The sequence below is a fragment of the Vidua macroura genome, chromosome 12 (assembly GCF_024509145.1).
Source record: "Vidua macroura isolate BioBank_ID:100142 chromosome 12, ASM2450914v1, whole genome shotgun sequence".
NCBI lineage: Eukaryota > Metazoa > Chordata > Aves > Passeriformes > Viduidae > Vidua > Vidua macroura.
This window is the reverse complement of record NC_071582.1, coordinates 2,261,137-2,273,065: the sequence shown is the minus strand read 5'-3', so window position 1 is coordinate 2,273,065 and position 11,929 is coordinate 2,261,137. Positions and strand designations below refer to the sequence as shown.

General features: G+C 54.1%; 2 protein-coding genes across 2 annotated transcripts; both read right to left on the bottom strand.

Moving 5' to 3' along the window:
* Nucleotides 1-166: 166 nt before the first annotated feature.
* FAM219B (family with sequence similarity 219 member B) lies at nucleotides 167-4,958 on the bottom strand. Its single transcript, XM_053988301.1, has 6 exons — nucleotides 4,850-4,958; nucleotides 2,135-2,237; nucleotides 1,784-1,868; nucleotides 1,374-1,451; nucleotides 1,056-1,104; nucleotides 167-903 (listed from the first exon to the last, which is right to left on the bottom strand). Exons 1-6 carry the CDS (start codon nucleotides 4,949-4,951, stop codon nucleotides 745-747), a joined length of 576 nt encoding a protein of 191 aa, XP_053844276.1. The 5' UTR covers nucleotides 4,952-4,958; the 3' UTR covers nucleotides 167-744.
* Nucleotides 4,959-6,094: 1,136 nt separating this feature from the next.
* LOC128813589 (cytochrome c oxidase subunit 5A, mitochondrial) lies at nucleotides 6,095-11,902 on the bottom strand. The gene is made up of 5 exons (XM_053988848.1): nucleotides 11,594-11,902; nucleotides 8,696-8,812; nucleotides 7,260-7,381; nucleotides 6,737-6,859; nucleotides 6,095-6,250 (listed from the first exon to the last, which is right to left on the bottom strand). Exons 1-4 carry the CDS (start codon nucleotides 11,886-11,888, stop codon nucleotides 6,746-6,748), a joined length of 648 nt encoding a protein of 215 aa, XP_053844823.1. The 5' UTR covers nucleotides 11,889-11,902; the 3' UTR covers nucleotides 6,095-6,250; nucleotides 6,737-6,745.
* Nucleotides 11,903-11,929: the final 27 nt, after the last annotated feature.

The window sequence follows — 11,929 nt, the reverse complement described above, 5'->3', positions numbered from 1 at the left end:
GCACAGAGAGGCTGGGAGCAGCTCCAGCATCCCCCCAACACTGGCTGTGGCCCCCTTGCTCCTCAGGCACAGGAAAGGAGTAAAACGTGATGAGGGAACACAGGAGTCCCTCTCACAGCACCAGAACCCCTTCTGAGTAATGAGATCCAGTTTATTGAGTGCTCCCTTTTACAAGTAAAAAACAAACAAACAAACAAACATGCCCCCCCCCCCCCCAACCAGTTCATGTCTCTTGACATGAAATATTTAAATAAGGTTTCTGTATAAGAAGCTGATTGTCCTCTATGTCATAGAGCAGGACCATGGTTTAAGGCAGCGTTTATGGTTTGCAGCAGGGAGGCTCTCCAGCCCCCCAAATCCAAGCCCTGTGCAGAGCTGGGATGGGGGGCCTGGGCTGTGCCTCACCTGCATCAAAGCAGCGTTGAGGAGAATGGGAATAAGCCATTAGCTCCAACCCCAGAGACTCCCAAATCCTTCCCTTTATACCACTGTGGAGGTGCCAGGCCCTGCCTGTCCTCCCTTCCCACCTCAGCCAAGTGCCAGGTCCCATCCAGGTCACCAAAATGTCACTGTGCCACTTCCCCCTGATATTGCTGAGTGTAAGGAGAAGTCTTTTGGAGTCACTTGGTCTCTGCCGTGAGCAGCATCGTTCAGTCCTTGTGTCACCGTCCCGGCGCGGGACCCGGACACCCACCGGCCATCCCACGGGACAAAAGTGCTGGATTTTGACCCGTTCTTGTGCAGCTACTGGATCACACAGGAGAGATTTTCTCCGAAACAACAGGGGCAAGAAGAGGAGGCAGCAGGTTTTGGGGGGATGAGATCCAGGTCTTCGTCATCGGGGACCTCGTCGAGGTGGTACCCGTCCTGCAGCAGCTGCCGGCTCAGGTCCTGGGTCACCTGCTGCGGGGGACAAAGAGGAGCTCTGCGGGATGGACACACACCCACGCCCTGTGGGGTGATGCCTCCAGCCCCTAGCCAGAGCCTCGAGGGGTCAGGGGAATGAGGGAGCCCCTGGGGACCCCACAGTGTCAGAGTCAAAGCCCCGCACTTGCCTCAGCGGAGGAGTATCCCGAGGAACACCTGGATCCTGGCTCCCCGTCACTGAGGGGAAACAGAAACAGAGCTGGCCAGGAAATGGGGTCTTCAGGATGCAGATAAAGGGAATTTGGAGGGGGAAAGGAGCTGGCAGTGCAACCCTAAGGGATATTTGAAATCTGGGCCAACAGGAGCGTTTTGCTCCTCTGAGGTGCCCGGTGCCGTCAGGGATGTTCTACAAGTGACAAGGAAAATCAAACCCCCCAAAAAGCCATCTGGGAGCACCCCCACCCTCAAAATCATGGGATATTTACCCAAAATCCTGGGATATTCACCTGTCTGAGTCGAGGGAGACCAGGTTTTCATCAGCTGTCTGGCTGAGCGCTGTGTAGCCCTTGTTGAACTTCACAGACCTGCCAGAAAACACGGGAGGGAGACCAGCACAGATGTTTTAGGTGGAAACACATCCATGGAGCTGACAGGCTGAGGAGCCAGGGCAGGAATCCCACTCCTTCCCACCCAGGGCCACCACCAGCTAAGCCCCAGGATACCCAAATAAATCCATACCACCAAATCATCCCCAAAATAAAGAGAAAAGCAGTATATTTTATTATACTGGGTGTTCCTGGCCAAACAGAGCCAGCAAAATAAGGTCCCAAACTCTTTATTTTTAATCCTCTGAGTTTCCCAGTCTCCCCAAGAAAAGTGAAAAATGCATTTTGAAAACAGGAAGAGGGGGTCAGACCTTTTAGGAGTTGGTTTCAGGGCAGTGGGTGCCCCCAGCAGCCCCTGCCTTCGCAGCGCTGCCTTTGCCAGCTCCCGCTGCCTCTCTGAAAGCCAAGCACAGGGACAGAGAGAAAAATTCCCAAGTGCTCCCAAAGGGTTTCTTCTTTTGGGGAATGGGTGAGGAGGGTGGTGCAGGTGAGCGTGGGTGCAGTGCAGTGCTTTCCAAAGGCATCTCTGTGGGTTTTTAATGGGGTTTTATAAAGGTTTTAATTCCCAACAAGGAATTAAAGGGCTTTTGGTAACCCCGGCTCTGGGAGAGAGGTGGAAATGACGCCCCAAATCCCGGCAGAGTCCACCAAGCATCACTTACTCAGCTTGGCCTGAATGGAGGGAGGTTTGCTCATGATGTATGGACCCCTTTTCTCCACCACATCTGCCCCCTTGTTCAGCCTCTTCTTTTCAGCCCAAATCAGCTAAAAAAAAAGAGTGGAAGAAGCATTTAGCACCTCTCCACGGGGATGAAGTAAAGCAGAGTCAACTCGGAGCATCTGATGTTGCTGGGAGCTCAAGGTCAGCAGGGAAATCTGTCCCCAGGGACAGCTCCTCCTCCCCAGCCCGGGAGGAGGGAGAGGAAAAGGAATAAGCAGGTCTGATAGCAGATGAAAGGATTATTTGGGAATGGTGATGCTAATTAAAAGCACAGGTAGTCACCACCAGTTCCTGTGCAAGCCTGGCTGCAGTAGTACTTGGGAAAAGGTGGTAGAGGAGATTTACTGAGAGGTTAATCAAACACAAATGTAAGGATTGTATGTTTTAATTTGGGGTTGGAGCCTTCCAAGCTTCTTCTTTTATCCAATTATTGTCAAGGAGAACAAACGCTCCTAAGGGCAAGGGGGAGGAAAAAACCTCCACAAACACAAGAAGTAATGAAGAAAATAGAGGGAAAATCAGCAAGAGCTGGCACAGGAGGGATGTGGAATGAAAGGAACACAGCAGAGGACTCGGGATGGTGACTGGAGAGCACAGCCGGGATTAGCTTCAGTGTCTCAAGCCTGAATTAGCATGACAGAGCTTTATAGCAGGAATGACCAGGCAGGCAGTGCCCCCCCAGACCCCTCTGGATGTGCCAGAGCCCCTCCTAGCCAGGGGATGCTGTGCTGATACACCTCTGTGTGTGTACATGCATGTATTTATTTGTATATTTATATTTATATTTATACGCTGCATACAGTGCTGTGCCTCCCTGTCTGCAACTCTGAAAGATGAACTCCCCCACTGTATTGCTCCTACACTGCCCCACACCTACCCCACACTGCCCCATGGACACAGCCCAGCCCCATAACCCCTGTGCACACACCCCACACTGCCCCATGGACACAGCCCAGCCCCATAACCCCTGTGCACACACCCCATAGTGCCCTACAGACACTCCCAGCCCCATAACCCCTGTGCACACACCACACACTGCCCCATGGACATACCCCAGCCCCATAACCCCTGTGCACACACCCCACACTGCCCTACAGACACTCCCAGCCCCATAACCCCTATGCACACACCCCACACTGCCCCACGGACACAGCCCAGCCCCATAACCCCTGTGCACACACCCCACACTGCCCCATGGACACAGCCCAGCCCCATAACCCCTGTGCACACACCCCACACTGCCCTACAGACACTCCCAGCCCCATAACGCCTGTGCACACACCCCACACTGCCCCACAGACACTCCCAGCCCCATAACCCCTGTGCACACACCCCACACTGCCCTACAGACACTCCCAGCCCCATAACCCCTATGCACACACCCCACACTGCCCCACTGACACTCCCAGCCCCATAACCCCTGTGCACACACCCCACACTGCCCCATGGACATAGCCCAGCCCCATAACCCCTGTGCACACACCCCACACTGCCCTACAGACACTCCCAGCCCCATAACGCCTGTGCACACACCCCACACTGCCCCACAGACACTCCCAGCCCCATAACCCCTGTGCACACACCCCACACTGCCCCATGGACACTCCCAGCCCCATAACCCCTATGCACACACCCCACACTGCCCCACTGACACTCCCAGCCCCATAACCCCTGTGCACACACCCCACACTGCCCCATGGACATAGCCCAGCCCCATAACCCCTGTGCACACACCCCACACTGCCCTACAGACACTCCCAGCCCCATAACCCCTGTGCACACACCCCACACTGCCCCACGGACATACCCCAGCCCCATAACCCCTGTGCACACACCCCACACTGCCCCACAGACACTCCCAGCCCCATAACCCCTGTGCACACACCCCACACTGCCCTACAGACACTCCCAGCCCTATAACCCCTGTGCACACACCCCACACTGCCCTACAGACACTCCCAGCCCTATAACACCCCTATTCATGTACCCCACACTGCCCCAGGCTCTCCTCAGCCCCATAGCCCCACACACATATCCTACACAGCCCCATAGCCCCACACGCATATCCTACACAGCCCCACATTCTCCATGCAGATATCCCACACAGCCTCGTAGCCCCACACAGATATCCCACACAGCCCCATAGCCCCATACAGAGATCCCACACAGCCCCATACAGAGATCCCACACAGCCTCATAGCCCCATGCAGATATCCCACACAGCCCTATAGCCCCATGCAGATAACCCACACAGCCCCATAGCCCCATACAGATATCCCACACAGTCCCACAGCCCCATGCAGATATCCCACACAGCCCCATAGCCCCATGCAGATATCCCACACAGCCCCATAGCCCCACACACATATCCCACACAGCCCCACAGCCCCATACAGAGATCCCACACAGCCCCATAGCCCCATACAGAGATCCCACACAGCCCCACAGCCCCATGCAGATATCCCACACAGCCCCGTACCCCAATACAGAGATCCCACACAGCCCCGTACCCCAATACAGAGATCCCACACAGCCCCATGCACATATCCCACACATCCCCACATTCCCCATACACAGATCCCACACAGCCCCATACCCACGAAGCACATACTGCACACAGCCCCGCGCCCCCAGCACGCCCGTACATCGCACGTACCCCCGGGCCCCGCCGGCCGCCGGCTCCGCTCGCAGCAGGACCCGGACCGGGACCGGGACCCGGACCGGGACCCGGCCCGGCTCCGCCGCCGCCCGTCGCCATGGCCGCCCCTGGCCCCGCCCCGTGGCCCGCCCGCCAATGGCAGCGCGGGGCTGGCGGGGCTCAGCCAATGGGAGGCGGGGAAAGGGCGCGCCCCTCTGCCGCGCATGCGGGGTGGGACCGGACAGCGGGACAGAGGGACGGGACCGGATAGGACAGCGGGACGGGACAGAGGGACAGAGGGACAGAGGGACAGAGGGACAGAGGGACAGAGGGACAGAGGGACAGAGGGACAGAGGGACGGGACCGGATAGGACAGCGGGACGGGACAGAGGGACAGAGGGACGGGACCGGATAGGACAGCGGGACGGGACAGAGGGACAGAGGGACAGAGGGACAGAGGGACAGAGGGACAGGAGCGGATAGGACAGCGGGACGGGACAGAGGGACAGAGGGACAGAGGGACAGAGGGACGGGAGCGGATAGGACAGCGGGACGGGACAGAGGGACAGAGGGACAGAGGGACAGAAGGGACAGAGGGACAGCGGGATGGGAGTGGATAGGACAGCGGGACGGGACAGAGGGACAGAGGGACAGAGGGACAGAGGGACAGAGGGACAGAGGGACAGAGGGACAGAGGGACGGGACTACGGAGGATGGGGTGGGACGGGATGGAAAGGGACGGGCCAGCGGGACATCCTGCCCCGCACGGCTCTTGTCCTGAGCCCACTGTGCAGAAAGAAATTCCTGTTTTCCCAGAAAATTCCCCTCTTCTAGGAGGAAAAGAACAGAATTAAGGTATTTCCCTTCTCCTCCCACCCACTTCTGTTGGTTTGTTCTCTTTCCCAAGCCCTTGCCTGGGCCAGAGCTGAGTGGAAAACAGGGACAATATCTACCCCAGAGAACAGATCTCCTCCCCGGTGAGGACACGACCCTCGCAAACAGGCGCCTCCCACCCACGCCTGAGGCTTGGACATCATCCCAGGGAAATGCCTCCTCCTCCTCCCCGAAGCTGTGCATGCAGGAGCCATGCTCTCCACACAGCTCCTCCTCTTCCTCTCCCAGAGCCACGTGCTTGGGAAGGCTCTGGGCACCAGCTTTGCAGAGTAACACTTCAGAAGCTCCTAAGAGCACATTTATGGTTTGTTCCTTCCTTTTCCCTACAAAAGCAACAGGAAATAACCACAGGAGGCACTGGTACCACTCGAGTCAAACCAGTTTTTCCTTTATTAGGCTCAACTCCACAGCACTCCCACTGTGACTCAATAAAGGAAGAAGTTATTTCAGGTAAGATTTAAAGTTTGTCTCTCCAAGTGACGCTGTACAATCTGGTAGCATCAGTAGAACGCTTGAGTAATCCACCTGGCATAGAAAATAACAGGGGAAAAATAAAAAAAAGCCATTAAAGAAGCAGCCTAGAATGCCCACAAAGTTTCCATGAGGTCCCAAACGAGTTATTTCCATCCCTTTTAGCTTCACAGCTTTGTTTAACCAGGCTCAGGTCAAAAATGCAGGTAGGTACTGCATTCCCAGCACAGCTGATTCAGGAACCCTGGCACCAAGACATTGTATCCCAGGGCAAGGAGGAGGAAAAGGACTTAAAATATCCAGAATCGAGCACTATTTGCAGCAGTCTGACACACAGTATCTCTATTCTAAGCATAATATTTAAAAAAAGAATATGACACTGGTCATCTCCTGAGGAAACTGAGTTAAGAGGCTTCACTTCCACGAGGATTTTTATTTAGGGCTTTATTTCAGTCTGGGATTAGGGCACATTAGGTCTTGCCTATGTTTGGGGTGCAGGACTCCCATGCCAAGAGTCTGGGAAGCAACACCAAACCTCACCAACAGGGTTTATGCTTTGTCTAGGCCCAGTTCCTCTGGAGTGGAGATTCCAAGTTCACTCAAAGTTGGTCTAAGCTCCTGGATAACGTAAGGATAGATTTCCTTGTGGGGTCCTGCCTTGTCCTGAAAAAAAAAAAACAACAACAACAAGCCAAAAAACAAAAAATTACTTTGTTTGAAGGAGTTACTTCAAAACACACATTTCCAAAACCTCCCACACCAGCCACTGCTTGTGGCAGAGCAGAGCTCCTGGCCTCCAGGGCTGAAATAAAAGTCCTGGCTTCTCTTAACTCCCTGGCCAGGCTGGGTTCAGGTTTCAAGGAGCTGGTTTCAGGTGTTCCCCAAGAGAGCTTTCTGAGTTACTTCTCTCAGTCCCTCAAGAAGCCAGCAAGCTTTGTGCTCATCATGGAGCCACAGATTCTGGCAGCAGGAGAAGTGTGGTTGTCCTTTGCAGCAGGAAAAAGCCAGGGAAAACCGCCCTGCTGCCAGGCTCTGGCAATGGGAGCAGAGCAGTTCCACCCACCTTTACAACTTCGAGGATGCGGACAGCGCTGGCAAAGTCATTTAACCGTCTGCAGGCCCGCAGAGCCGCGTCGATGATTTTGGGCTCCGGGACCAGGTCGTAACCCACCAGTGTGTTTATGCCTGTGGAGACAAGGACACACCAAGGGGAACTTGGGACCAGCTTGTCATGCTCTCAAAAGGAACCCCTGGCTGTCTACTCCCTTCCTCCCTGACGGAAAAAAAACCAAAAAACCCTCATCAGCCAGGTGCTGCTGGAAGGATCCTTCTGCTTGCAATTATCTGTTTATGAAATCACATTTTTAAGGCCTAATTAGCCTTAAAATATGAACTCTCCCACTGTATTGCTCCTATACTGCCCCACATACCTACCCCACACTGCCCCATGGACACAGCCCAGCCCCATAACCCCTGTGCACACACCCCACACTGCCCCATGGACACAGCCCAGCCCCATAACCCCTGTGCACACACCCCACACTGCCCCATGGACACAGCCCAGCCCCATAACCTCTGTGCACACACCCCATAGTGCCCTACAAACACTCCCAGCCCCATAACCCCTGTGCACACACCCCACACTGCCCCATGGACACAGCCCAGCCCCATAACCCCTGTGCACACACCCCACACTGCCCCACAGACACTCCCAGCCCCATAACCCCTGTGCACACACCCCATAGTGCCCTACAGACACTCCCAGCCCCATAACCCCTGTGCACACACCCCACGCTGCCCCATGGACATACCCCAGCCCCATAACCCCTGTGCACACACCCCACACTGCCCTACAGACACTCTCAGCCCCATAACCCCTGTGCACACACCCCACACTGCCCTACAGACACTCTCAGCCCCATAACCCCTGTGCACACACCCCACACTGCCCCATGGACACAGCCCAGCCCCATAACCCCTGTGCACACACCCCACACTGCCCTACAGACACTCTCAGCCCCATAACCCCTGTGCACACACCCCACACTGCCCTACAGACACTCCCAGCCCTCCACCACCCCAAAAAATGGAGTTAAGTTTAATAAAACTTGGCAACTCCACAGCAAACAACTGGAGACAGCCACACAAAAAGCCTGCAGGGACTTATGGCCGAGCCATTAGCCAAAGCCCAAAGAAAAATGAGCATAGTAGAACTCAAACACACTTTCCTTGGAGCAAATGTTACTCTCCCTCCCATCCAGATGTTAAAATGATGGAATCATGGAATGGTTTGGGTTGGAAGTACCTCAGAGATATCCAGTCCACCATTCTGACATGGGCAGGGACACCTTCCACTAGACCAGGTTACTCTAAACCCTCTCCAACCTGGCCTTGGACACTTCCAGGGACGGGGAGTCCACAAAACGCCAACTAAAGTCGTTATTTCTGGTCACAAAACATCTATTTACTCCAGGTTATGCTTCCTGGTCTTCAACTTACCTTTCCTGAGCTCCCAGGCATCGATATCTGGCTTGTTGAAATACGTCACCCAGCGAGCATCGAATTCTTCATCTGACTCTTGTGACCCGTGAGAGTAGCAGCGGGCAGGAAGCACAGCTGAATGCAGAAAAAAAGGAACAAACTTGGAGCAAAAGGAAGATAACACTGCTTTAGTCCTGACCAAGAGGCCAGAATAAAATAAAATATGGATTTCCCTTGTTACAGTCGCTCTGGGTCAGTCCTGGGTGAGCCCTGGGTGGATGTAACTTATTAAATATCGTGGTTTATGTTGTAGCAAAGTGTCTACTTTTTTCCATATCAGACTTCCAAAGAGTTCCCAGAGCATTGGTCAGAGCAGGGGAAAGACACACAAAAACCAGCTCTGGATACCACTCCTTAAGAGGTTTTCTGGCATTCCTTTTTCTGTAAAATACAGGAATTCTCCTTCTTCCCACAGCCAAGTGAGACTGAGAAGCTTTAACATACAAATTCCTCACCAACAGAATTCCATGCAATTCCTACAGAGGCTCTCCAAAGCAAAGGGATGAGAGAGATTCCTTCCAACAGAAGGGTTGGAAGAGGAAAAAAATCGATCACTGTGTCTATCCAAGAGAAAACTGGATCTCAAGGTTGCAATTGCATTAATATTTGATAACTAATCACAAAAAGCAGAATGTATGCTAATGCACAAATTAGTCTGACAGGATTGTTAATTTGTTTCTTCACTCAGCACTATCACAAATTGCTGGTTTTTTTGGATGAACCTGCCTTTTTTAACCCCACAAAGGTTGGAACAGTTTTCTAAGGCAACTAAACTGGAGGACCACAAGCCTGGTGCTTCCTTTCCCCACTGCTAATCTCACTCCACTAATATTTGCAGAGAGGTCACACACCAGATACGACCTTGGAGCTCAAAGCTCTGCTTCACAGAAGTCAAATTTAGCTCCTGACTTTTTCTTTCTTAACCCAGCACGAACCACTCACAGTAATTAACTACAAAGTTTTATTAAAAAAAACAAACAAACAAACAAAAAACCCCCAACATCACAACTGGGTTGTATTTTTGCTGATATACTTCTCTTTGGGTTCATTAATGGCAGCCTAATTAGCAGGCAATTTGCTTTTTAAACAAAATTTACCCTGGTCCAACATTTCAGCTGCAATACTGGTTTATGCAACGGAAGCATGAAAATAACTTTATTTATTTTAGCTATGGAAAAGTAAACAACAGGCCAAGACAGAATTAAAATGCTCTTTTGGTTCCTGTAGGGAAATTCCCCCTCCTTTCCCCAGCTCCAAAGCAGACCTTTGACCCTGCTTTCTGCAACAAATCACCTGCACAGCTGAGCTCAGAGCAAGAGCAGGGCTCTGTAAATGCTCCTGCTCCCAGGACACAGCTGAAAACCCTCCAGGTCTCAGCTGGTTGGAGGAGAATCCTTATTTTTTCTACACCAAAAAAAAAAAAAAAAAAAAATCCTACAGAGAAACAGCAAATCTCAGCTGGAGAGAAACCTAAATTGAACCGCTCAAATGTCATCTTTAAGTCAAAATCTAAAGTCTTTCTTCAACAAAAGCACTCCCTGGATCCAGGAGGCAAATACAGACCATAAGAATTGAAACTCTGGCTTTCCAGGGTGTGTTTCTCAATTGCTGCTATGTTTCCTTTCCACATTAATGTTTGTATCTGTATCTGGAGAGCCCCTCTGCCCTGAGTTGCAGCAGGGTCCATCAAGGTCACTGTCACACACATGACGTGTGTGTCACTGCCGACCTATCCAGGCAGAGATTCCCAACTCAAGGAAGAACCAAAGGGCAAGCACCTTTGCTTTCAAGAGAACTCAACAGGCATTAAGCCTAAAAATCACCTAATATGACACAAAAACATGTTAAAGCTTCTCCGTGACGGCCAGAATTGGGCAGTTGTCTCCGGTAATGAGCACAGAAGAAAAACACACATGAAGAAAAACATTAATTTACTGAAAAGATGAGAACGAGGAGCCCAGGGATTACACAGGGGAGGTTTTGCAGCAACAGAACCCCTCTGCAAAGGGGTCGCAGCAGTGTAAAGTGGGGTGTCTGAAACACAAGACCTTGGAAAAGAAGAACACAGAGCCTACTGGAAGCGAGGCCCACGAGCAGCCGGTGCTCAGCACCTCAAAGGAATAGCGAGCAAAGACTTTTAGCGGATTAAAAATAACAAAAGACCAAGGGTGTTGAGCGGCATCTAAGAAATCCTGTGCTTATTGTTTAAAAAGACGCGACAGGCTCCCTAAGGCAGTTGTTTAACTCACGCGTGCCGCAGCAGAAGCACACGCAAGTCTCCGAGCATTATTAGTGTCTCTTAATTAGGTATTAATTGCGATGCAGAAGTTAATTAGCTCTTAATGGCGATGCACAGGCAGTGCATTCTCTGCAGTCTGCGTCTTCCAGCCCTGCCACCCTGGCCTCCATCACCGCACGCTGCCTGGAGCTGGTCCTCCTACTCTCCTTATTAACTGGAGAGCTAAAGAGGTGTTAATATTATAAATAAAATTAATTGGCCTGTTAATTAGGAGGGTGAGGGCTGGCGCGGAGCTGCAGCGGCCCCGGTGGGGGGGGGGCCGGCGCCCCGGTGCTGCGGAGGTCACCGCCGCCCTCCATCAATGTCACCTTGGCGGGGGGCGCCGGGGAAAGCGCCACCGCCCCCCGCTGCAGCCCCCGGGCGGTGCCCGGTGCCCGCTGAGGCGGTGCCGGCGGGGGGGTCCCGGTGCCGGCGGCCGGAGCGGCGGGGCCGGCCCGCGCTAGGCCGCGGGGTCACCGCAAGGACACGCAGGGCCGCGCGGCCTCGCTCCCCGCCGCGCCGGGAGCGCCCGGGCGCGAACCGCGGCGGGAGCGACGGAGACGAGCGCGGCCGCTCACCTGCTGGGCCGGCGGGCCGGCGGACGGCGGCGCGGAGGCCGGAGACGGCGCAGCGGCGGAGGAGAGAGGCGCTGGCGGCCAGCATGGCGGCGGGCTGTGAAGGGGGGAGACAGCACCGGGGACCGGGGGCGCGCCGCTGGCTCCCGCACCGCACCGGCAGGGAGGGATGGAGGTGAGGGTCGGGGGGGGGCCGCTGAGGCGGGTACGGCGGCGCGGCGGGGACGGACCGGGAGCGTGGAAGGGCGGGAGGCGGCGGGGACGGGCTGGGGGCGCGGCGGGGCGGGACCGCCGCCATTTTGGGGCGGGGCCGGCCGCCATTTTGTGCGTGAGGGGAGC

Coding starts and splice junctions, on each gene's coding strand:
- LOC128813589 (XM_053988848.1), bottom strand. CDS start 11,888: ATGGCGGCGGTCCCGCCCCGCCGCGCCCCCAGCCCGTCCCCGCCGCCT. Junction 8,813..11,593: donor CCGGCCCGCCGGCCCAGCAG/GTGAGCGGCCGC, acceptor TTCTGCATTCAG/CTGTGCTTCCTGCCCGCTGC. Junction 6,860..7,259: donor GCATCCTCGAAGTTGTAAAG/GTGGGTGGAACT, acceptor TTTTTTTTTCAG/GACAAGGCAGGACCCCACAA.
- FAM219B (XM_053988301.1), bottom strand. CDS start 4,951: ATGGCGACGGGCGGCGGCGGAGCCGGGCCGGGTCCCGGTCCGGGTCCC. Junction 1,105..1,373: donor GTCTCCCTCGACTCAGACAG/GTGAATATCCCA, acceptor GTTTCCCCTCAG/TGACGGGGAGCCAGGATCCA. Junction 904..1,055: donor CGGGATACTCCTCCGCTGAG/GCAAGTGCGGGG, acceptor TGTCCCCCGCAG/CAGGTGACCCAGGACCTGAG.